Source organism: Arvicanthis niloticus, chromosome 6 (assembly GCF_011762505.2).
Source record: "Arvicanthis niloticus isolate mArvNil1 chromosome 6, mArvNil1.pat.X, whole genome shotgun sequence".
In the NCBI taxonomy this organism is placed as follows: domain Eukaryota; kingdom Metazoa; phylum Chordata; class Mammalia; order Rodentia; family Muridae; genus Arvicanthis; species Arvicanthis niloticus.
Genome location: NC_047663.1, coordinates 7,277,547 through 7,301,314, shown reverse-complemented (window position 1 = coordinate 7,301,314; position 23,768 = coordinate 7,277,547). Strand labels below are relative to the sequence as shown.

General features: G+C 49.4%; 1 protein-coding gene across 4 annotated transcripts in view; it reads left to right on the top strand.

Annotated features, from left to right (window-relative positions):
* Rab37 (RAB37, member RAS oncogene family) overlaps nt 1-22,762 on the top strand; it is a 67,421-nt gene extending 44,659 nt beyond the window's left edge. The window contains exons 2-10 of one of the 4 annotated variants that reach the window (XM_076935492.1): nt 8,519-8,629; nt 17,481-17,591; nt 18,527-18,568; nt 19,056-19,122; nt 19,208-19,260; nt 20,203-20,268; nt 20,824-20,880; nt 20,959-21,035; nt 21,156-22,762. In XM_076935492.1, the coding sequence (XP_076791607.1) occupies nt 8,519-8,629; nt 17,481-17,591; nt 18,527-18,568; nt 19,056-19,122; nt 19,208-19,260; nt 20,203-20,268; nt 20,824-20,880; nt 20,959-21,035; nt 21,156-21,261 (690 nt within the window). In that variant the 3' untranslated portion in view covers nt 21,262-22,762. The other 3 variants (XM_034507976.2, XM_034507977.2, XM_076935493.1) reach the window with 3 other exon arrangements.
* Nucleotides 22,763-23,768: the final 1,006 nt, after the last annotated feature.

Here is a 23,768-nt window from a genome sequence, read left to right as displayed (position 1 = left end):
TCACATGAACTACCCATACACAGACATACAGAGACAGACATGCACTCACATGAACTACCCATACACAGACATACAGAGACAGACATGCACTCACATGAACTACCCATACACAGACATACAGAGACAGACCTGCACTCACATGAACTACCCATACACAGACATACAGAGACAGACCTGCACTCACATGAACTACCCATACACAGACATACAGAGACAGACCTGCACTCACATGAACTACCCATACACAGACATACAGAGACAGACATGCACTCACATGAACTACCCATACACAGACATACAGAGACAGACATGCACTCACATGAACTACCCATACACAGACATACAGAGACAGACCTGCACTCACATGAACTACCCATACACAGACATACAGAGACAGACATGCACTCACATGAACTACCCATACACAGACATACAGAGACAGACATGCACTCACATGAACTACCCATACACAGACATACAGAGACAGACATGCACTCACATGAACTACCCATACACAGACATACAGAGACAGACATGCACTCACATGAACTACCCATACACAGACATACAGAGACAGACCTGCACTCACATGAACTACCCATACACAGACATACAGAGACAGACATGCACTCACATGAACTACCCATACACAGACATACAGAGACAGACCTGCACTCACATGAACTACCCATACACAGACATACAGAGACAGACATGCACTCACATGAACTACCCATACACAGACATACAGAGACAGACAAAATTAAAAAAATCGTGGGTAGAGGGATGGTTCAGTATTTGCAAGGGCACAGTGCTCTTCCAGAAGACTGAGTTTCCCAGTATCCACTCAACACGGCTCACAGGCATCTATCTATCAGCCCAGCTCCCAGGGCTCTAATGTACCCTTCTGGACTTCACATGCAAACACATGTAGCAATCACACATGTGCACACACACACATATGCATGCACATAAATTAAAATAATAAGTCATGTTTTGGTTTTGGTTTTTGGAGATAGGATTTCTCTGTATAGCCTTGGCTATCCTGGAACTCACTCTGTAGACCAGGATGGCCTCAAACTCAGAGATCTGCCTGCCTCTGCTTCAGCAGTGCTGGGATTAAAGGTGTGTACTGATTCTGCCACCACCACCACCACCACAATATAAGGAATCTAAAAAAAAACTGATACAATTGAAAATAACCCCACAAAATTACAAAATTAAATCTTGCAGTAATGAGAATCAACTGTCAGCCACTCTTTTTCAAACTTGTTTCCCCAATCCTGACCTTGCTGGGGCTAGGTAGGGCTCCCTGCTCTCCTGCTTCTATTCCCAGCTGCACTTAGTAGGGCTAGGGCTCCCTGCTCTCCTGCTTCTATTCCCAGCTGCACTCAGTAGGGCTAGGGCTCCCTGCTCTCCTGCTTCTATTCCCAGCTGCACTTAGTAGGGCTTCTAGAGCATTGTCCTGTAGTCACTGAAGCTGAATTGTCACACCCCTAGCTAGATGGGGCTCCTTTCAAGACCCCATGCCAAATTTAGTATTCGTAACTTGGAAATCTTTTTCTGCAAAGGGTCCCAGGATTGTATCGGCCTCGGGCCTGAGACAGATCTCTGGTGACTCCTCCCTTAGATTCACATCCTCTTACCTCAGAGCTTTTCTCTCTAAAGAGAGTCCGCTTCCCCTTGAACCTAGACAGACTCGTGACCTGCTTTGCCTACAGTACAGAAGTGGGGTGTGCCAGTCCCCAGCCCTAGTTTAGTGCCTCCATATTTCCTCCTGCATTTCCTGCTTCTGCCAAGAACCTGGTGGCCTGCTAGGTGGACAGGGGAGACCAAGAGAGCAGAACTGAGCTGCTTTGGTCACTAGCCAGCAGACCCCAGTCGTACCTGGGAGCCTAGCCGAGGGCAAAATGGCCACCCAGACCAAGCGCTGACTCAAATTGTGCCCTTGAGTTTGGAGCAGTTCACTGTAGCATTATAGTGCTGGTAGAGAAAGGCTAAGAGCCCCTGGAAGCAAGGCTGCCCTTCTGCTCTAAAGCTGTAGCTATCCCAGGCTCTGTGTGCTCTTTTTCTATGTCTCTCTCATAGCACTTGCCCACGGCTCCTCCTGCCTTTCTTCCCCCAGATCCCACCTCACTGTCTCCTTGATGCTGTCTGGATCACAGCCAGCCATGGAACTGTGGAGTTGCTGTGGCTTCTGACAGAAAACAGTACATTTGTTTTCTAGATGACTCAAGGTTAAAAGCACAGACTGCTCTTGCAAAGGCCTGAATTTGGTTCCCAGCACCCGTGTTGGGTGGCTAACCACCACCCGTACCTCCAGTTCTAGGGGATTTAATGCCCTCTTCTGGCTTCCACATGCACCTACCCACAAGCACACACACACACACACACACACACACACACACACACACACACACACACGTAATGAAAAATAAAGCTGGGTACACTCCTTTAATTCCAGCACTCCGAAGGCAAAGGCAGGTGGGTCTTTGAGTTTGGGGCTAGCCTGGTCTACAGAGTGAGTTCTAGGATAGCCAGGGCTACACAAAGAAAACCTGTCTCCAAAAAAAAAAAAAAAAAAAAAAACCTATATACATACATACATACATACATCAAAATTATACATTTGTCTAATTTACTAAAGTAACACTCATTTTAGGAAATAGAGAAGAAGACAAGGAGGAAATCCTTAAGAGAAAAAGGAATTACTTAGGTGCATGGTTTGTAGAATTGAATTCATGGCCACTTGGTCCCATGTGCTTGGGCAGAGGACCAAGTGATAGGAACACAAAGCAGAAGTAACCGATCCTGACACGGCCACTCAGGACTCAGAGACTGGGCAACAGCAGAACCCGCCTAGCTTTCTCCCAGTTCCCTTCCATTCCATCTGGGCTCTAATTTGTGGGATCATGCCACCCACATTCAGGGGGTCTTCCTAGCTCAGTTAATCCTCCTTGGGAATTTCCTCACAGGCACACCCAAACGTGTGCTTTAATAGTCCTAGCGTGTCTCTGCTCAGGTTGGCAATAGGATTCACCTTCATACAGCGGTTTGTTCCAAGAAACTGACTGACATGATTGTGTGCTCCGGTTAGTCCAAAGTCCAAAACAGTGAAAGCCATCAAAGCCTGAACATTCCCAGCTGGGAGCTGAGGCTTCAAAGGTGTGTGTTCGTGCGTGCGTGTGTCTGTGTGTCTGTGTGTGCGCACGCGTGCATGTTTTTAACAGGGTCACTGAGCAGCTCAGCTCACTATCTATGACTCCAAACTGGCCTCTAACTTGCCATCCCCCTGCCCCAGCCTTATGAGGGCTGACATTAGAGGTGTGCACCATCACACCTAGGCCAAGATGCTATAATCTATAAATAAAAATCCCCCCCAAGGAAACCTGCTTTGCTTTTAGAGTCCTTTAATTATGCAGTTGAGGACCACAGAAATTATCAGGCTTCAAGCCAGCCATATGGAAATGTGAACCAAATCAAGATTCCCATGAGGCAACTTTGTAAGTGAAAGGGGGCTGAAAAACTGAACCATTGTCTACACACGCCTGTACACACAGGCTTTGCCCACTTTCCTGTTGTGTTCTTTTTCTGAGAGCCATTTATGGTGTGAAGAATGTTAACTTTTTGTCTGTCGTCTCTTACAATATTTTTCCCTCAATTGTCTTTATTTCAAATGTCTCAGGAACACCGGAATATCTGAACACCTGGGATTTGTTTGTAGTAGTTGTTGTTTGTTTCCGGGTTTGTTTGTGCTCTGTTTTGTTGAAACAGGGTATCACATAGCATAGACTGGCCTGGACCTTGATAGGTAGCCTGGGATAACCTTGAATGCCTTATCTTCATGTTTTTGCCTCCCAAGCACTGAGATTATGGGATTCACACCACCATACCTAGCTAGATGTGTTGATAATTTTGTTTTGCCTGATTTTCTTGTGTGTCTCTGTGTTAACAATTCTGATGTATCCCGGGCTGGCCTTGATCTCACTATGTAAGGAAGGATGACTTTGAACTTCTCACCCTCCTGCTGAACAGTGAACTAAGAGCTTCCCGAATACTAGGCAAGCACTCTACCACTGAGCCACAGCCCTGGCCCCAGATGAATTGATCCTGATGGCGTTTGAATTTCTTGTCTGCTTACAGAGATCATTTGAAGCCAGTTTAGGAGCCAAGAGGGCCACCCATTGACCTAGTCTCTAAATGTTGCCTCTGAGTGATGGAGTCCAGGATAACACCATTTGGTCTTGGTCTAGGACACAGAGAGGCCGATAATGCACCGTGGTTTACTATGGGGCTCCTGCTTTAAAAAGGTCTGCCCCACAGGAGCTATTAAAAAAAAAAAAAAAAAAAAAAAAAAGGCTTTACATCTCAGGCATAAAGGCTATTGCTCACATTGTCACTAAGGGTGACTCTTACTGTCACATGTCTGGAGAGAAGAGTCACTGGTCAGAGAGACTTTGTCATACAAATACCACAGAAACATGTCTGGTTCCCCATTTTGTCTTGACACTCAGGAAGGTGAAACCAAATGGAACGCTCAAATCAGTGATGGCCATCTGATCCTGGATATCCTCTCTCTCTCTCTCTCTCTCTCTCTCTCTCTCTCTCTCTCTCTCTCTCTCTCTCCCTCTCCCTCTCTCTCTCTCTCTCTCTCTCTCTCTCTTTCTCTCTCTCTCTCTCTCCCTCTCTCTCTCTCTCCTTTTCTCTGTGGCCTGTGCCCTTTCTTAAACCACACTTTGGCACATATGAGCCTACTATAAACTACCTTCTTTGTAAATGAAGGAGATGCAAAGGCAGACATTAATAAAGTGATTTAAGAAAAGTAACTCAGCCCATGGTGGTACACACCTGCAACTCCAGCTTAGACAGCAGAGGCAGGAGGATCGGAGCCCAAAGCCACCTGAGATGCAAGGGATGTTTTCTCAAAGCAGAAGAGATGAAAGGAACACAGTTCACACAAAGGTTTGGGCCAGAACCAGGATTCATTAACTTTTAACTTTTTGTTATTTAGTAGTATTACGTGTGTATGAGCATGACGTGTGTGTGTGTGTGTGTGTGTGTGTGTGTGTGTGTGTAGACGCACATGTGGAGATCAGAGTACAGAATTTGTTCTCTTGCTACCTTTTCAGGGGTTCGAGGCATCAAGCTTGGCTTCTCAGGTTTGCAAGGCAAGCAGTTTACCAACTGAGCCATCTTGCTGGTCCAGCTTCATTAACTTAATTAATTAATTTTTCAGAAGTGTTCTGGAAGAAAGAAATCATAGAAAAAAGGAAAAAAAGAAAAAGAAAAAAAAGAAAAAGAAAAAAAAAAAAAAACCTCTGGACAATGGGGGCCAGAGAGATGTCTCAGCAGGCAAAGGTGTTTGCTGCCGAGCCTGACACCTCAGAGAAAAACATGGCAGAAGGAGCGATGGTATCCACAGGCTGGAAGAAAAAAAGCAACACCTGCCAATTGTTCTGTGACCTCCGCACACATGGATCAGAGCATGTGCAGGTATACACAGACACACACACACATGCACACGCACATGCACACACATGCACACACACTAAATATATAGATAAATAAAGGGTAATAACTTTTAGCTTTTTTTTTTTTTTTTTTTTTTTTTTTTTGCTTTTTTGAGACAGCATTTCACTGTGTAGCCCTGGCTGTCCTGGAACTCACTCTGTAGAGCAGGCTGACCTTGAACTCACAGAGATCCTCCTGCCTCTGTCTCCCAAGTGCTGGGATTAAAACTGCCCACCAGCACTGCCCAGCTGTAAGAACTTTCTAATCTAGACAATAAAGGGGCTAAGGAAAGTTCTGGGTTTAAGGGGACATAACCAACAATGCTTGTTATTGATGAGCTCAGAGCTCTCTATGGTTACCCAGAGTAAAAAGAAAAAAATTCTTGACAACCAGGCAGGACCAGCACATGCATGTTACCCCAGCACTCAGGAGGTAGAGCCAGAAGAACCCCTAAAAGCTTGAGGCCAGCCTGCTCTACATAATGAGTTCTAGGACCTAGCTACATAAGGAGATGCTTTTTAAAAAGCATAAAAATCTCTCAGCACAATTGTCAGTATATTCTTTTTAGAATGTTTATTTTATTTTATGTGCATGACTATTTTGTCTGACTATATATATGTGCACCACGTGCATGCCTGGTCCCCCTAGAGATCAGAAAAGGGCATCAGATCTCCTGGAACTAGGGTTATGGATGGTTGTGAGCTGCCTTGTGGTGTCTTAATTGCTGAGGTACCCCTCCAGTTCCATCAGTAGATTTTTAATGCTAAAAAGACCAACCGAGAGCAGGCCCTGTCCCAAGCCTGAGTTCAGTTTGGGTCTGAAGAGCTGAACTCCAGTCCCCACTAAGTCCACACAGGTTCCAAGACAAGGCTGCTGTCAGAGGGAGTGACTGAAGACCTGGGCGTCTTCACCCTGTAAAGGAAACGGGCATAAGAAGAAAGAATTGAGTCTACAATGTCCTCTAGGAAGTGAACCAGGGCACCCAGGCTCTTCTAGACTGTTCTCTCTAGGAAGTATATCTTGAAGCCTGGGGAAGTTTAATGTGAGATGCAAATTAACAAAGCCACTATTCATAACAAGAAAATGGTGCTCTTTAACCAAAGAGGAAATGAAAGCCCAGCCGAATGTCATTTGACAGGTAGAGGTTGAAGAGGCATAGTCAGGAGACATCCAAGGTCAACATCACAGAGATAATGTTGTGTTCAGCCTACTCTGTTACTGATTTCCTTCCATGCCGGTCAGAACCCCGAAGTGGCTGGAGAGCCTGCACCTGACCCCAGGAGGCTCGGCAATCTCTCTGCTTTTGTGTCTTTGTGAATGCAAATGAAGTTTGCCTCTCTTGAGCCTTTCAACAGCCCTCAGTGATCATCTTTAGAAAGAGGCCACTCACTGCACACCTTGAGATCAAGGCCTTTGTCTTCTTATCCATCCTTCATCCCTGAATTGTTCATGGATGCTTCTGTGCTGTGACTTATGATTGATTCCTTTTGAAACACGTTGCCCAAGTTTCCAGGCTGATTCTCACTCTGCTTCCTCTCAGTACCGACCTCCCAGGGGAGAGTGACCTTTGTAGTGTTTCCTAAAATTCTCCTCTTTCTGGGACACTGTCTGCTCCAAGGCTTTGTCCCAGGGCCAGCAGTGAAATATTCCCCAGGCTCGCCCTCGGTATCCTGATCTTGCTTTCCACACCTGGGTCTTTTTGGACTAGCACACATAGGAGATCCATCATGTTATCCGGTCTTCCAAGGAGCAGACACCAACATGAAATGAAATGTGCAAAGATTTTATCGAAGGAAATGTTTATATGAATAACAAGGCAGGAGCTGGGAGCCAGGGAAGTGTTCGGCTCTGACATGTATCAGAATCCCAGGGGCAGCGGTCCTGGAACTACAGTCGGCTGTTAGAGGAGTCTAGTGTCCCCCAGGAACAGAACAGACACAGTGGCCCCTCCATGTTCTGCCTTGGCCTCGGGATTGTCCATGAGCCACGTGACCCAGTGCAAACACAGCAATAATGGACATCAGAACACAGCAGCAGGGCCTCCAGGTCAGATAAGCTTGGGGATGGGAGGGAATCCGTATGGCATGTTCGTATGGTTATCTCAGGTGCTCGTGGGATAGTTTTCCTCTAAACACTTCAATAAAAAAAAATCAAGATGTGTGTGGGAGGTGTGCACATGCATGTGTGTGTGTGTATATACATGCATGTACATGTATGTACATCTAGGTCTAAGTGCCTCTGTCTGTACAGTGAGTATGTGTTCATTTGTGAGGTTTTGTGTATATTACCAGGGTTGGGTCACATGCCAGTGTGCATGCGGAGGTCAAAGGTCATCTTGCTGGAGTATGTCTCTCTTTCTACCAGGTAGGTATCAGGGATTGAACCCAGGCTGTTGCTAGGCTTGGTGGCAGTCATTTTTACCTGCTGAGCCACCTTGCCAGCCCTATCTGGGTGCTTTTATATTGGCATACATATTTCTAGATGTATTTGTGTATTATATATGTATGTGTTTGTGCCTATCTGTATACTTCTATGTACTGTATACTCATGCATGTATATATTTTTATACTCTGGGGGGGGCATGTGTTCATGTGTGTGTATGTACATGTGTAGGTGTATGGTGTATGTATGTGTGATGTGTGTGCATGTGTGTATATGCATGCACATATGTAAATGTGTATGGTATGTGCATGTGTATGTATATACATGTGTAAGTGTGTGGTGTATGTATGTGTGTGTCTGTGTGTGTGGTGTGTGCATGTGTGTATGTATATGTGTATATAGTGGTGTGTACATGTGTGTGTGATATGCACATGTGTGTGTATGTACATGAACATGTGTAGGTGTGTGTGTGTGGTGTGTGCATGTGTGTGTATGTACATGTGTAGATGTGTAGTGTGTATGTACATGTGTGTGTATGTGTGTGTGCACGTGTACAAGAAGAGTCACCTCCTGCAATCACAACTAATCCACCTGAAATCCTCTGTCTCTATTGCTGCCTTTTCAGACCATTCTGGTTGGTGACAGTGGCGTTGGGAAGACATCTCTACTGGTTCAGTTTGACCAGGGGAAGTTCATCCCTGGCTCCTTCTCAGCCACCGTGGGCATCGGATTCACAGTAAGTACCCATTGCTTCTGCCAGCATGGAGCCTCTGTGTGTGTGCCAGGATGTCAGCCAGAACAGGTGAGGCCATTAAAAGAACCAGTAAGCAAACTGTCTCCAGAGATGCAGGCAAGTTGATGGGGACTGGAAGAGGTTGCCCTTTGGCCTTGGGTGGTGTGGAGGCTCCGTTCCACTTTGAGTCTAAACACAAAATAGGGGTATCTGGATATAGATACTCAGGTCAACCCCACGGCAGCAATGAATCAGCAAGGGCTAAGACACATGACCTTACAGAAGGTGTGAACTCAGCATAGCCACATGGGTTGGGAGCCAGCAGGCGAGGACTGAAGTCTGGTTTTTAGCACTTGCTCTCTTCTGGGACACAGCACCTGGGTGTGGGTGCGTGAGTGGGGTCCGAACAGAAAGTGGGTTCAGGCTCCTTCCCCCACAGTTCTCCACAGACTAGCAGTCCTGCTCTGCCATATACCCCTGCCTCCCCGATTTTCCATGCTTGCAGCTAGTCCCTGATCCCCCTGAATACTCGGAAAGGCCCTCCATTCGGCTTTCCCCTATCTCACGCTGCTCGGTCTCCAGAATCCTAGTGTTACAGAGACTGGGAGAGCAGGTCTTGAACTGAATGGGAGTTTGAAAATCTCTAGACCGACCAAAACACGGGGCCTGTGACGTCACGTTTGGGGTTGGGACAAAGTATCTACACTGGTGGGAAGAGAGGGAGGAAACCCAAAAACAGACTTTCCCAAGAGGTCATAGGAAAGAAAGAAAGGGTCCAGCCTGGGCTTAGATATAGGTAATGCCCAGGAGGTGAATGAGAATGGAGAGCTGGCCAGTCTGTGAGTTGTCTGACTAGAATCTGTCTTGAAACATCATCACCCAAGTGCTCCCAAAACTAGACAAGTTGAGCCCCGCCTTCTGTAGGAGGAAGGTGAAACAAGGTAGGACCGAGTCCCGAAGGCCAAGGCTATTTGGATAATGCCTAAAGCCTTGGGTCAGTCTGTTTGGAAGTGAGATGTATGTCTTTGTGCCAGGGATGGTCTCCTCCAGCTGATGTCACTCTTCTCTCCCAGTCAGACCTACATCTTTTCACCTACCCTTGCTCCTGACTTGGAGAGCAGAGAGTAGGTGATCCAGGGTCTGGAAATTCTGATTGACACCCTAACAGCCCGTGGGGTCTCTCCTCTGAACTCAGCTACTAGTTTGGCAAGAAAACTAAGCAAGGACTATCTATGAGCAAGAAGAATGGATGTAGTCAGGCAGAGAAAACCAAGTAGCCCAGCCTTGAGATGAGTGTCCTGCTAACCTCAGGACAGCCTTCTGTAGCCTCAACTGTACTAAGCCCAGGCAAGCATCCAAACAGTTGGCAGCTTGAGTGAAGCTTGAGCCTGGGAACACTTGGGTCACGAGCAGGACCTTGAACCACAAGCAAGCACAACCATATTCTACAGCTGGGACCCAAATATAGGGAAATACCCACCACAACAGTGAGCAGGAACCACATAGAGGAAATGTGATGGGGCCCAGCCAGAGTACAATTGTGACAGTGCCTATTCACTTGTACACTGTTATATTTAGTGCCAGGGACCCTCTTCTCTCCCCAAGTCCATCCCCATGCCCCAAACAGCTGGATCTTGGCACAGCAGCTACTCTCCCACTTCCTGCTGGACAAGGATGCTGAAGGAAATTGGGTGTTCTTCCAATACCGGTCCTAGAGATAGTGACTATAAGATCCTTGCTGATTGACCTATCGCTCAGTGAGATATTTTAATTTTTTGTTATTATTCTTTATGTGTTTGGCTGAGTGGCCTGCACGTGTGTCTGTGTACCACCTGTGTGCCTAGGGCCCATGGAAACCAGAAGGCATTGATCCCCTGGAACTCTAGTTAGATACTTGTGAGCTGCCAAGTGGGTGGTGGGGATTGAACCCAGGTCCTCTGGAAGAGCAGCCAGTGCTCTTAACCACTGAGCCATCTCAAGCCACAACTGTGAATTGTTTTGTTGTTATTGTTGTTGTTGTTGTTGTCTAAACTCCCCCATCTTCTGGTCAAAGTAGCACACAATCGAGGCCCGTGCCTCTCAACACTCATTGGACATACGTAAAAACCTGCAGAGGCTGCTTTAGTAGGACCATCATAGGGACATAGAGTCTGCATTTTGAAAAGGCCCCAGGAGCCATGCTGTGGGTAATCTATGCACCACGGTTTGCAAAACCTGAGCATCAGTTTTGTTGCTCCAGCCTCTACCCTAGTCTCCCCTCCACATCTAGACCCTGCAGTCAGTGGGCTATGTGCTTCACAGCCCTGGGGTTTTCTTTAGTCCATCTGCATGTCTGGGAGGAACCCCAGTGTTCCTCCAAATAGGCAGGAGAGGTGCCGGTGTCACTGGCCCACCCTGTATCAGAAAGACTGTGTGAGTATCCTACAGAACAGTAGAGGGTTTCTGATTGGAGGACAATGTGGTGTGCATGTGCATTTCACATCTGGGGGCATGAGAGAGGTTGGGTAATTTATAGTGGTTTATATTTGAGAGTGATTTGGGCATCAGTTGAAGATGTGAGTTATGGGGTCAATTTGAGGGCATGAGGGCATTGATGTGTTTTATGTGTTCATGGTGTAATGCAAATTATGTCTGTGGTTTCCATGTGCTGAGAAACATGCATCTGCCTGGGGTGAAGTGAGGTATGTAGTACAAGTCATATTCTTGTACTACAACAGGAGATGGGTGTTATGATGTTACACAGCATGAAATGTAGAGTGTGTGTTTGTGGTATGAAGCTTGCATGTTAAGGGGTTGCGTGAAGTGTGCATGTGAGGCATGCCTGTGCTATAGTGTCAGTGTCAGAGTGTGTGACTGTGGTAAGACGTGAGATGTGAGCATCTATGGGAGAGATAAGACGTGAGATGTCTATGGGAGAGACACGAGCTGTCGGGGCATGTGCACAGTATCAGAGCAGAGGTCAGAAAGCCTTGGTGTTGTGTTCTAGAACATTCTCTCTGGCCTGAAGGTTGTATCTAATGATTCCCTGCCCTTTGGTGAGCCTCTCTTCTACACAGCTCCACTCTGAAGGTCCTTAAGGCCCTCATGCTTCTGTCTGTCTCAAGACTGCCCTTGAGCACACCGCAGGATAATACAGCATCTCAGGGGACAAAGCATGGCTCATCCATACGTCACTGTCTGCATGCTGCTGGCCCAGGGAACATAACTCAGAGATGCTAACAAGCATTGCCCAGAAAAAGGACTGTACTCTCCCTGGTTCTCTGTAAGAATGTTTTTTTGGGGAGTAGGGGAGTTGTTTTATTTTGTTTTGTTTTTCAAGACATGGCTTCTCTGTGTAGTCCTGGTTGTCCTGGAACTCACTCTGTAGACCAGGCTGGCCTCAAACTCAGAAATCCACCTGCCTCTGCCTCCCAAGTGCTGGGATTAAAGGCGTGCACCACCACTGCCTGGCTGTAAGAATATTTTTTATCTCTGTTGTCTCTGGAGGTGCCTGGTTTGCTCCATCCCAAACCCATCCTTCTAAAACGAGTGTAACCTGTGACCAGTAGCTTAGCTCCAGCTGTAGTGGCAAGCTTAGCTAAACCATTTTGGCTCCCAGAGGGTCAAGTGCACGCATGCTGCACCCGCCAGAGCCCTCTGGATTCGCGAAAGACACACACACACACACACACACACACACACACACACACACACACAAGCTTATTTTTGTTGTCTTGACTAGCTCAAAGGCTAGGCAGTTCTAATCTTCTGACCAGCTAGCATACATTTCCCTCTGATACTCCTGACTCAACGTCTTCTAAATCTATGTTCTATCTTCACTGCCCTGTTACGTTCTGGGCGCCCTCCCACAGGGCCACTTTCCCTTCCCACCTACATTTTGGATGATTTTTTTTTTCTTCTGCAGCTCTAAATCTGACCCATCTCGCTCCGAATCGAATCACCGCTATTTTCCTGTGTTATCCCTGATTGCTCGCCCTCACAAATCCCCAGGACCCGCCCCAGTCTACCTGCCCAGCCATTGACTGCATGGCAATTCTTTACTGCCAAATCCATCGTGGGGCGGAGACCCTCAGCTTCTAGGACCTCGGCCTTTGGGAGCCAAATTGAGTTGAGACAGCTTTAGAACCAATCCCTAGCACCAGCTAAGCCCCAACCCCTGAAGCTTCTGCCTCCTCCCAAAATAATATTGAGCCAACAACACAAACCAAAGTCCCGAACCAAGGTGTCAGCAGTATCCCAGTAGAATTCTCCCTACAGCCTCCCAACATCTGTTAGCTCGGGGCACCGTTCATGCTCCTCGGGGTTATCAAATATTCCTGCCTCTGCTTTCTTCCCATTTGCTTCAAACCTTTCCTCATAACACAGTCGCATTGGGTTAGGGGCTTGTCTCAGTTAATTTTCCTGTTGCTGTGATAAAATACCCGGACACAAACAGCTTGTTAAGAAAGGAAGTTTGGAGGTTAGAGTCCATCATGGCGGGGAAAGTCCCAGCAGCAGGAGCCTGGGGCAGCTGATCCGCAGACAAGCAACAGAGAACAATGAGAGGTGTGATCACTTCCTCTTCATGCTGCCCTTCTCTAGAGTGGGTCTTCCCACCTCGGTTAACTTGTTAACTTAAGATAATCCCTCACAGGCATGATTCTAGGTCCTGCCAAGTTGATGAGCAATATTAACCAGCATGGAGCCCCTATTCCAGCATGACCCAATTCTAACCTACATCTCTAATGTTCCTGTTGCCAAGGAAGGACACACACATTCTGGGTACCAGTGCCTGGGGCTTCAACATATCTCTTGGGGGGCAAGATGTACCCCCATAATATTTGTTTTCAGTGGAAGGTGAACAAGGGGCAAGCCACTACCCCTCTCCAATTCCCACCTCGACAAAGTCAAGCTCCATCCTGGCTCTGGGCTCTCCTCTCAGCTGCCATGAAATAGTTCCTGCTGATACACACAGCCAGTTCCCAAGTCATCATTACCCAAAAGCCAGCCCTCACCTAAAAAGTTGAGGGGCCCTTCCTACACCCCACAACCAGTCCCCCATCCTGTTCCCTTCTATACAACATTGGGATATTGAAAGCTGTGGACACAAGCCACTGAGCTCTGGTATGTGCAACCCCAGATTCTCCACATCTCCTGTCATCAGGAGCTGCTGGGCTCCGGGGCTGTACTGGAAACGGCTCAAAATGACCCACGATTTCATGAATTCATGTGGCAACCATTCGGTGGCTAGGCCTAGGCCTCGCCAAAATAATGCTGCCCCTACCTTGCCCCTTCGGAAAGGTAGACTTCAAAAACCCACATTCCCATGGTGGGACATTAGGGGCTTAGACCAACGAATAAGGGAGAAACACGACAAAGGACTCAAAGTGTTAGCACACCACCCAGGAGCTCCCTAGATGGTCAATGCGCCCCAAGGTGAGTGTCGGTGAACAAAAGTAGACTCAGATGAGCTTCAAGTCCATCAGAACTGCTTGAGTGCTAGCCTCAGAATGCAGCTTCCTGTCAAACTGCTCAGGGACATTTCCAGCTTCTTGCCTTCAGGTAAGTACGGAACTGTCAACTGTCTGGAGCTCGGGCGCGCCCTGCTGGCCACTCTGCACAGCCGCAGTAGGAAACCAAGCGCCACACCTTCCGCAGCTAGCTGGGTCTCCCGGGTCCGCTGCCTCGATGGCAATCTAACTTCGCCACTGCGACCTTAATGGACTGGTCCTGTACCAGGACTCATTCTGTGCTGTAAGAGCACTAAACTAGGCTAATGTCTCTCAGGAGGACTGCCAGTCCCTCCGGCGTGCATTCTGCTAGTCTCAGGCGTCTGGCAGGCGTCGTCGAGGGGGATGGCGGAACGGAGGGAGGAGTCTATCAGGGTCCGAGCTGGTTGGTGGATGGGGAGGGAGGAGTGGGCGGAGCCTAGGGCAGGGCGGTTCCACGCTCTCCCTCGCTTGCTGTGAGCCGGGCTCACCTCTGACTGTCCGGGGACATGACTGGCACGCCAGGAGCTGCTACCGCTGGGGATGGCGAGGCCCCTGAGCGCTCCCCGCCCTCCAGTCCGAACTACGATCTCACCGGCAAGGTGGGTGGGCTCTGTGCTCAGTGCTGGGGACCCCCAGGTCGGCACTTAGGGACATCCCTCTCGATGTCCTTTGCCTTAGGACCCTGTCCTTCCCTGTCTACACCCCTCTCCGGAAGTGTCAGCTGGGTTTCTGGTCTGGGGCATAACCCCTGGGTTCATCCCAGTCTCTAGGGATCTAGACTGACCTCGGAGGGAATAGGGTAAGGCAGATCAGAAGGACTTAGACTCCCCACCCTGGGGACAAAAACCCAGTTCTCTTCTGCCACACTTTGGAGTGCTGGGAAATCGGGACTCTCCAAAGACATAAGCAGGGCATCCCCCGCCTGCAGAGTCATCTCAAGGTTAATGCCCTTTTTGAGCTAAGCCTCAAAAAGTGACACCTGTCACACACTTGCAATGTTTTAGGTCCCCCACCCCCGCTCAGCAGTAAATCCCGCCCTTCCCTCCCCACTGCCTCCAGACATAATCTCATGGCTCCTTCCCAACACCCCAGGCTGTGTGTAGCCAGCCTACAAGTTCACTTGGGAATTTTCAGAAGCTGAGAAAGAACATGGCAATTAGTGACTGTGGCCCACCCTACCCCTACCCCCACCCCCACCCCCGACGGCCTTAAAGGCAACTCTCTGGGGTGCATAGGTTCTGCAGGAATGCTGTGCACAAAAGGACGTGGGGGAATCATAGACACCCGTTGGTCACCACCTCCTTCATCTGTGTCCTTGGCTTAAGCAAGTACATGGAACTCTAAAAGGAGATGCCGAGTCAGTCAGCAGCTTGCACTCACTCTAGAGGGTTAGGGAGAGATAAGTGAGATCTGTGCCAGGTAGAGCTGAAGCCTGGTCTTGAGGGATGCCTGTCTCTTTCAGTGCCTTGGTTCCTCCCCAACACCAGATCTCACTCTCACTAGGAGCCTAACATCTACACACACACACACACACACACACACCAGGGTTTCAGGGGAAGCCAATCAGCCAGCCTACCCACCCAGAGACGTTGAGATAGGCGTCCTGTGTGGGCTTGTGGCAGGAAATGGGGCTCTAAGTCCTTGGGGGGGGGGAAGGGAGCTGCTGATGGCCAGCCCCCAGGCTGATGGGGATCTCCTGACCTCCTTGCCCTGCGGGACAACTGAGCTGTTTACCTAGGTGGTGGCAAGGCTGAGCAGCTGTTTGTGTTTGGTGGACTCCATGGGCTGGGTGACGGCTGCATCATGTGCTCAAGGCAGCTGTGATCTGTAAAGTACACAAATACCAGTATTCGCCTGCCTCCCTCCCTCCTTCCCTTCCTCCCTCCCTCCCCTGTGGGGCTGGGGCCCCAGAGCCATCAGAGTACCTGTCAGCAGCACCTGCAAAATAGCTGACCCCCCCCAGCCTGCCAGACTTGGCCCTGTTCTGAGTCTTGTAGCTGTGGGGAAAGAGCATGATGGGAAAAGCTCCTTGGAGCACCTTAGGTCTGGGGTCTCAGGCAAGCGGTACCCACCCCAGGGCACTCTTCTCTGAGTCCTAAATGGTTTGCATCAATCTTGTTGACCCTAGATACTGGCAAGCTCTAGAAAGGCCTCAAAGGAATGAGCCCCACTCCCCCACCCCACCCCTGCTTTTTTCCTATTATGGTGAACAAGCAGCAAAAAAAATTATGAAAATTTCCCCAAAGCACCCAGCAGGGTTTTTATAATATAGCGACTCAGCCTTGCATCCCCTCCTCTCGGCCGACTCTGACATCTCTGCATCAAAATCAACTAATCAATCCCAAGACCCCACATCTAAGGAAGAAAAGCTTTTCAGCTATTTGGTTCCACTATCAAGTGCAGAGAGCCCCAAGCAATTCCAACCTTATTAACAGTCTAACCAGGCAGTTGGGAACATTGCAGCGTTGTTTCTACACCTCCGTTCTCCAAGATGACTGGGCAAAGGGTTCCTCCACCATACCTGCATGTTCTCCACAGTGACCCAAAGATGCCAGTTTGCAGCCATTTGTCCCTCTTGGGAGGTTTCTGCTAAAACCTTCAGACTAACCGGCTCCACATCTCAGAATAAATTCCAGTCTTCCCTAATTCCTGCAAGCCTATTATGAACATAAGCCCTCATTAGACACTTCCACATAAATGTCTGACTCAAAAGGAAATGCAAACAATAGTAATTTAAAGAAAATGTCCTGCCCCTCAAGTCTTCTCTCTCTCCAAAAAAAAAAAAAAAAAGATGGGGAGAGGAGTTCTCACTATTTAGCCTTGGCTAGCCTTGAACTCACAGAGATCTGCCTGCCTCTGCCTCTCAAATGCTGGGATGAAGGACCTGTACCACCATGCTCCCACCCACCCATCAAGTTTTGGTAGGCTACTGGAGGAGAGGTCCTTTTCTCTGTGTGGAGACCCACCCACCTGTGCACACTTGAGCATACACTCCCACCTGTGCACACTTGAGCATACACTCCGAGCAGCGGTAATCGCTGCACTGTCCAGCAATGGACAAATATATATCTGAGGTACAGACCAACAAAGTGTGAAGTTCTCTGGGGATCTCCAAGCACTTTGGAGGTCTCAGCTTGGCTTCAAAGACATTGACTAGTACAAGAAGCTCAGACAGAGAACCTAGGTGAATGAGGCAAGGAGACTGTGGGGAGAGAGGCATGGTGACGGCAGGGACATGCTCACTGGAGACAAGTGTCCCTCTGTCCTGCTGGCATCCTTCTCCACCCTCTCTCCTTCTCTGACCCTCTCCAGGGCATCTGAAATGCCAGAAGACCCCTTCTCCTCCCCAGTTGCCATTAACTGCCTCTGCCCCCATCTCCTAGGTGATGCTTCTTGGAGACTCGGGCGTCGGCAAAACCTGTTTCCTGATCCAATTCAAAGACGGGGCCTTTCTGTCCGGAACCTTCATAGCCACTGTCGGCATAGACTTCAGGGTGAGGTGACTGCAGGCTCCTCCTGCAGTGAGCTGGGCTACAGCTCAGGCTCAAGAAGGGTGCCCTCTCTTTGTCTGCTTTGAATCCTGAAGGCACTTGGGGCTTACTGCCTGGAAGGCCCCAGAGGTACTCCCACCAGGACCACAGAGATGGCTAGGTCAAAGGAGTCTGGTTAGAGTTGGCATCTTGCCCTCCTTCTTCTCTGCTCTTGGATAATGTCCCCCAAAACAAGGTAGTTTCATGGTCTAAGTCCTGAGGGCCCCTTGCTAGTGGCCATCTGACCTAGGCTCGTCTGTGAAGGTCAGTTTTCAAGGAGCAATGCCAAGTAGCTGAAGGGCTGGATTCAGAGGCAACAGATCTCAGGGCTGTGTCCCACCCCACTCCCCACTCCCAGGTATCTAAGATCTCTATCTTTGTCAGTATGCAAGCTGGACCACTGGGTGCTGCATATCAAAGGATCCCAGAGAGAAAGGGCCTAACCTCTCAGGTGGACCTGCAGGAGAAGCTTCACGCTTCTCCCAGTGGATGGAGTTGCTGAGGCTTCATTGAGAGAATTGTGGGTAGCTGGAGGAAAGATGGTCCTGCAGATCAAGCCTCTGAAGGCCTCCGGATGCTGGCCCCATCACTAAAGTTGAACTCTGGGAGACAGATTGATGTGGGGAAGGGGCAGAGCCTCCCACACCCTCCCTGTGCTGCCTGCTGAGTCCAACAGAGGACCAGGCAGGTTTGAAGGCTCTCCTTGTCTGGCTAGGTTATGAGAACAATTAACTGTGGAATTTTGGAGCAGGTCCTCACTGCTCTATTGACTGAAGAAGTCTCAGGCTCACCACACCACCTTGCAGGCCTGGAGAGAGACCAGGACGGGAAATTGGCAGAATTCAGGGGCCAGCCTCCCCTTTCCTCCCATCCTGACCCTCTGCCCTTTTCTCTTTCAGAATAAAGTGGTGACAGTGGATGGTGCCAGGGTGAAGCTTCAGGTGCGGGCAGAAGCTGGGGTGGGGGAGGAGCTTGTGCTTGCTTCTCAACCTGAACCACAGGCCTGCAGCCCTGGCCTCAGCCTGGGGTAACTTCCTGTGGGGCCCATGAGAGGAAACTGCTTTTCTTTGTTTGATATCTACAGAAAAAGCAGTTCCCAGGCAGCCTTTCTCCTATCAAAGGCAACTCAAAGTGCCCTCAGCAGGGCTTAACCTCCCTCATCCGCCCCACCTCCAGTTTTCTGAGGATCCCCAACCCCTAGGCTGGAGAAGAAGAAACAGCAGTAAATGGGTTTAGGACCCCAGAAAAGCCATTAAAAAGGTCATCAGATGCCCGGGACCCAGTAAGAACTGTGAGAAACCCAGAGACGGAAATGGCTTCCCCCATACACACACACACACACCATCTCACAGACAGCTCTCACACCACAGCATGAACCCTCCAGTCAGCAGCTAGCCCTGCCTCCTTCCCACCTCTCTCTCTTCCTAGATCTGGGACACTGCAGGACAGGAGCGCTTCCGCAGTGTGACCCATGCTTATTACCGAGATGCTCAGGGTAAGTCCCCTTGTCCTCTGTCCCCTCCCTATTCCTCAGCATCTCTGCAGTTGCCCTGAACTTCTCTGTATCTGTTCCCCTCCAGCTTTGCTCCTGTTGTATGACATCACCAACCAGTCTTCTTTTGACAACATCAGGGTAGGTCCTCCCCTCCCCAAGGTCCTTCCCCCATCCCAACAACCCTGTCTGTCATAAGCAGCCAGAATGGGACTTCTGCAGATCAGATAGCTTCAATTCTGTAAAAAAAACAGGTAGGCCATAGAACCTGTCACCTTTCAAAGACACTCAGCAGTGACTATTCCATTGCCATGTAGGCGTGGAAGCCATGCAGGCTGATGTGTTCTGTATGTGCCCTGACTGTGATTCACGAGTGTGTTGTATATCAAAGTGTTCAGAACAGTCCCAGCTCCACCCTGGACAGTTGTCCACAGGAGGAAAGCCCAAGCAGAAAACTCCACATGCATCCAGGCCAGGTTGCAACTCAAGAAGAGTGAGTGGCTGTGTCCTCACAGCCAAACCATTAGAGAGGCCATAACCAATAAATACAAACACGACTCTGTGCACAGCATTGTTATGGTTTTGTGTGCTTCTAGACCTTGAGGACTGACAAGCAAACTGAGGGGATAAGACGGATAGGTATAAAAGGATAGAAACTGGATAACACGGCCATCTCCAATCCTTATTCTCATGGCAGACATCACTAATCGATCACAGTACTTATTGGTCAGAAAGGCAATATAGAATAATGGATGGACCCTAGAGTCTTGTATTGTCAAGGCAAGTATTTACTGTATTACATCCCCAGTCAGCCTTAGTCATCTCCACCTCCAATTCCTATTTGTTGTTGTTGGGTTGTTTTGGTTTTGAGGCAGGGTCTAGATATGTTGCTCAGACCAACCTCCGATTCTGTCTACCTGCCTCTGTGCAGGGAGTATAAAACCCTGTGTCCCCACACATAGCTGATCACATTGCTTTTGATTATTGAGCCCTTTTGTGGTTTTAGAATCCCAACAGAGCACTCTAGGAGAAGAATACCCTGGTCCTTGGCCTCAGCCTGGCTCAGCTTCCCCTCTCCCACAGGCCTGGCTCACAGAGATTCACGAGTATGCCCAGAGGGATGTGGTGATCATGCTGCTAGGCAACAAGGTGAGTGGTTCTGTGGTACAGTCAGTGCACTCTGGCCTTTCTCTCGAACTGCCTCAGCACCAGCCCCACCCAGCTCCATGGCCACCTGAATCCTTCCAGCAGAGGACTCTGAGGTCTCCAGTGTGGGAGTCAGACATGTCTTGTGGCTTCTGCCTGTCCTGCCCCAAAGTTTTAGTAGCAGCCCCTTCCACCAACAACCTCAACTGCCGCCAGAGAGATGCCAGGTGACTCAGCTGCCAGCCATCCTTAGGTCATTATGGACAGGGTCAGGGTCAGGGGTTAAGTACAAAGGGTTTAATTCAGCTGCTGTCACCTGATGAGGTTGGGTCACCACACCCTTTGCTAGAGTTACACACCTCCCCAAGTGCTCGGGGCTGGCTTTGGGCACACAGCCTGAGCAACTCAGAAACCCTGGCCCCAGGCCAATCACACCTGCCTGCAGTCCCTCAGGCTACCAGAAGAGGGCAGGTAGTGCTTGCTCCTGGGGCAAAAGATGGGCTTCCTGGGGTGGAGGCTTCCTTCCCAGAAATTGATGGATCCACATGGGCTTGACAGGCAGATATAAGCAGCGGAAGGGTGATCCGTTCTGAGGATGGAGAGACACTGGCCAGGGTAAGTGACTGGCAATGGGGTTGGGTGACTGGTGAGAGAGGCCAGAAGCAGGCCCTGAGGATATTCTCTTCTGGGCAGGAGTATGGTGTTCCCTTCATGGAGACCAGTGCCAAGACTGGCATGAATGTGGAGTTGGCCTTTCTGGCAATTGCCAAGTAAGAGCTGAGCAGGGAAGGGGAGCCTGAGGAGGGATGGAAGGCAATCTGGAAAGTCAGCGGTGGGGGAGGGGAATGTCTGGCACTACACTCCCAACCCCATGATTCTTCCTATTCCAGGGAGCTGAAATACCGTGCAGGGAGGCACCCTGATGAGCCCAGCTTCCAGATCCGAGATTATGTGGAGTCCCAGAAGAAGCGTTCCAGCTGCTGCTCCTTTGTGTGACTCCCAAGGGGCTAAGAGGAGGCCCAGAGAGCCTTGGGGATGCAGTTACTCCAACTGCCACACCAACTAGGAGAAGCTGGGGGTTCAGTGGGCAGTCTCTGCCAGGGAGGTAGCTGTTACCCTAGTTTCTTTATCTTCTCTGCATCATGGGAAGGATTAAATACTCATACTTTATCTTAATATACAAAAACTAATAACACAAAAGGTACCAGTGTGCCCCCAAACCGAAATAGGTAGGGACTCGGTGATCCTTTGCTTTCTGGGACTAAGTTCTAAAAGGCTGGGCCTCCCTCCTAGCAAGAATGTTACTGCACCAACATGGCACCAGGGGGCGCCAAAGCACTGCTAGGGCGTGGGAGCTGGTTGTGCTCCCCATGCCACCCCCCACCTATCCTCACTAAGGCGGTGAAGGAGACCCCAGACTTCTCTTCTTCCTGCTCCCAGAAAGAAAAACAGCCTTTCCCAATAAGAAGGGCTTTAGTGCTGGGAGCTAGTCCAAAGTCTCAAGAAAGACAGACATGGAAATTGTCATAACAAGAATAGCAATTATTAGGGTGAGTCTGCTCAGCTACCTCTGGTTTTCCCGACCCTCCTTCTGGAAGCCTGCACATGCTTTTTCTCCAGCACACACGCACAGTAGGGCACCTGAAAACATCCCTTCCTATTCTCTGGACCTCACATCCCAGGGGATGCCCTGCTCTCCCATGGAACCTCTCTCGTCAGCTTTCCACCTGGGTTCCTAGACACCAGAGGTCAGAGTCTGGAAAAAATTCCCCTCCCTCCCAATCCTGAGACAAGGTGTACAGCACCACAGCTATTTAAGGCAGAGGTCAGAGCCAGATAAAGAACTTGTTGGCTCCGAGAACGGGTGGGAGGCGGAACAGAACAAACCCATAGTCCAGTTTTTCCCATTAAGCCCCAGCTCTCTGTCCCTGCTCTCTTCTTTAAATTCAGACCAACACTAGGGCAAAATGGTTTTATCTCTTCCTCTTCCACTAGATCAGGTTGAGAGGATTAGAAGTTGTCCTTCTGGGGGTGAGTTGATGTAGTGTGTGCAGAACAAGGTAGTGTGGGCAAGTCTGGGGTACAGAGAACAACAACAAGGAAGCCCTGGAGGCCCAAGGCCATGTGTGTCCTGAAGCTCTGACCTCACCCTTAAAAGGACACTTGGAGGTGTGCAGATCCATGGCCTACAGAAAGCTTTACTACATCTCTGTAGGTTGGGCAGAGACTGGGGATCCAAGAAAGTGTGTGTTGCACATTTCTGAGGTTATTGTATTTGCTTTCAAGGCAGAAATCTTGCTCCCAGAGCAAAGTCAGCACTCTAAACTTGGGTTGATAAGGAAGCTCTCTGTGACCATCTCATTGGCAGATCAGGGAGGAGCCTGGGCTCCCAGTTCTCTTCTGGGGCTCTGAGCAGATTGCCTGAGCTCTAGTCACATAGCTCTGGGCCTCTGGCATTTGTGCTTTTCAGAATTAAATTGCAGTATTTTGGAAAATATACTCTGACTGTTTTTTCCCCACCCTGTTTATTCCCAGAGGAAGGATCGTGTTAGAGAGTTTGTTACGTGGCACGTGGTGGGAAATGTCCCATCCTCACCCATTGGCGGTCCTCATAGGTTTGACCCACCCTTAACTGACTACTCTCCCCCCAGCCTCTGTGGCCACATCTGCGCTGGCAAGAGGGAGCTGGAATGCTTATCTCACAATCCAAGTCATTTTTCTTTCTTTTGAACAAAGCCAGTCTTCCATTCCCTCTGGAGTGAATCCTGAGATTGACTACCTAGCTGTCTCTCCCGCCCTCTCTCCCTCGCTAAAGGCTACTGCCAAAACTAAGCCCTTTATTTATTATTTATTTATTTATTTATCTGCTCTCAGGCAGCCTGCCTTCCAGGTGGGCCGCAAGGAGCCTCAGTCTCTCTGCCCAGCCCTACAAGTTTCTAGAAGGGATCAGAGCCCAAACCTCTGTCTATACGCCCAGTGCAGAGATAGCGCGGTGGCTCCACAAGTAGAAACTTTGTTATTTAAACAACTCTACTCAGGAGTTATTCTGTTACAGTTACCCTGTTACAGTGTTACTGTGTTACAGAAGACATCCGTCCGGTTCTTAAATTGACTCTGGGGAGGGGGAGGAGTGAGTGTGGGGAGGTATGGGGTGGTTTCCACGGCAACTGTCGCTCCCCCCTCCCTCGAGCCAAGCTATGCAACAGGCTTTGGCTAAAGGCAGTTAAAGCGTTGAGGATCTTTACCCCGAGACTGGCTCTTCTAAATCCCCCTCCACGACGTGGAAACCAGAGCGGAGCCCGTGGGGCCTCTGGGCTCAGTACCTGGAACCCTGCCCCAGTCTCGGCCCCGGCCCCGCCCGATCGGCCCAACTCCGCACTTGGTAACAAACACTTCCACTTCCTGGGCTCTCTTTTCTTCTCCCGCTGCGGGGTGCCGCGCCGAGCGCAGGCCACGCCCTACTGTCCTGATTGGTTAGATTTGTTCACCCTGGCGCAAGAGCC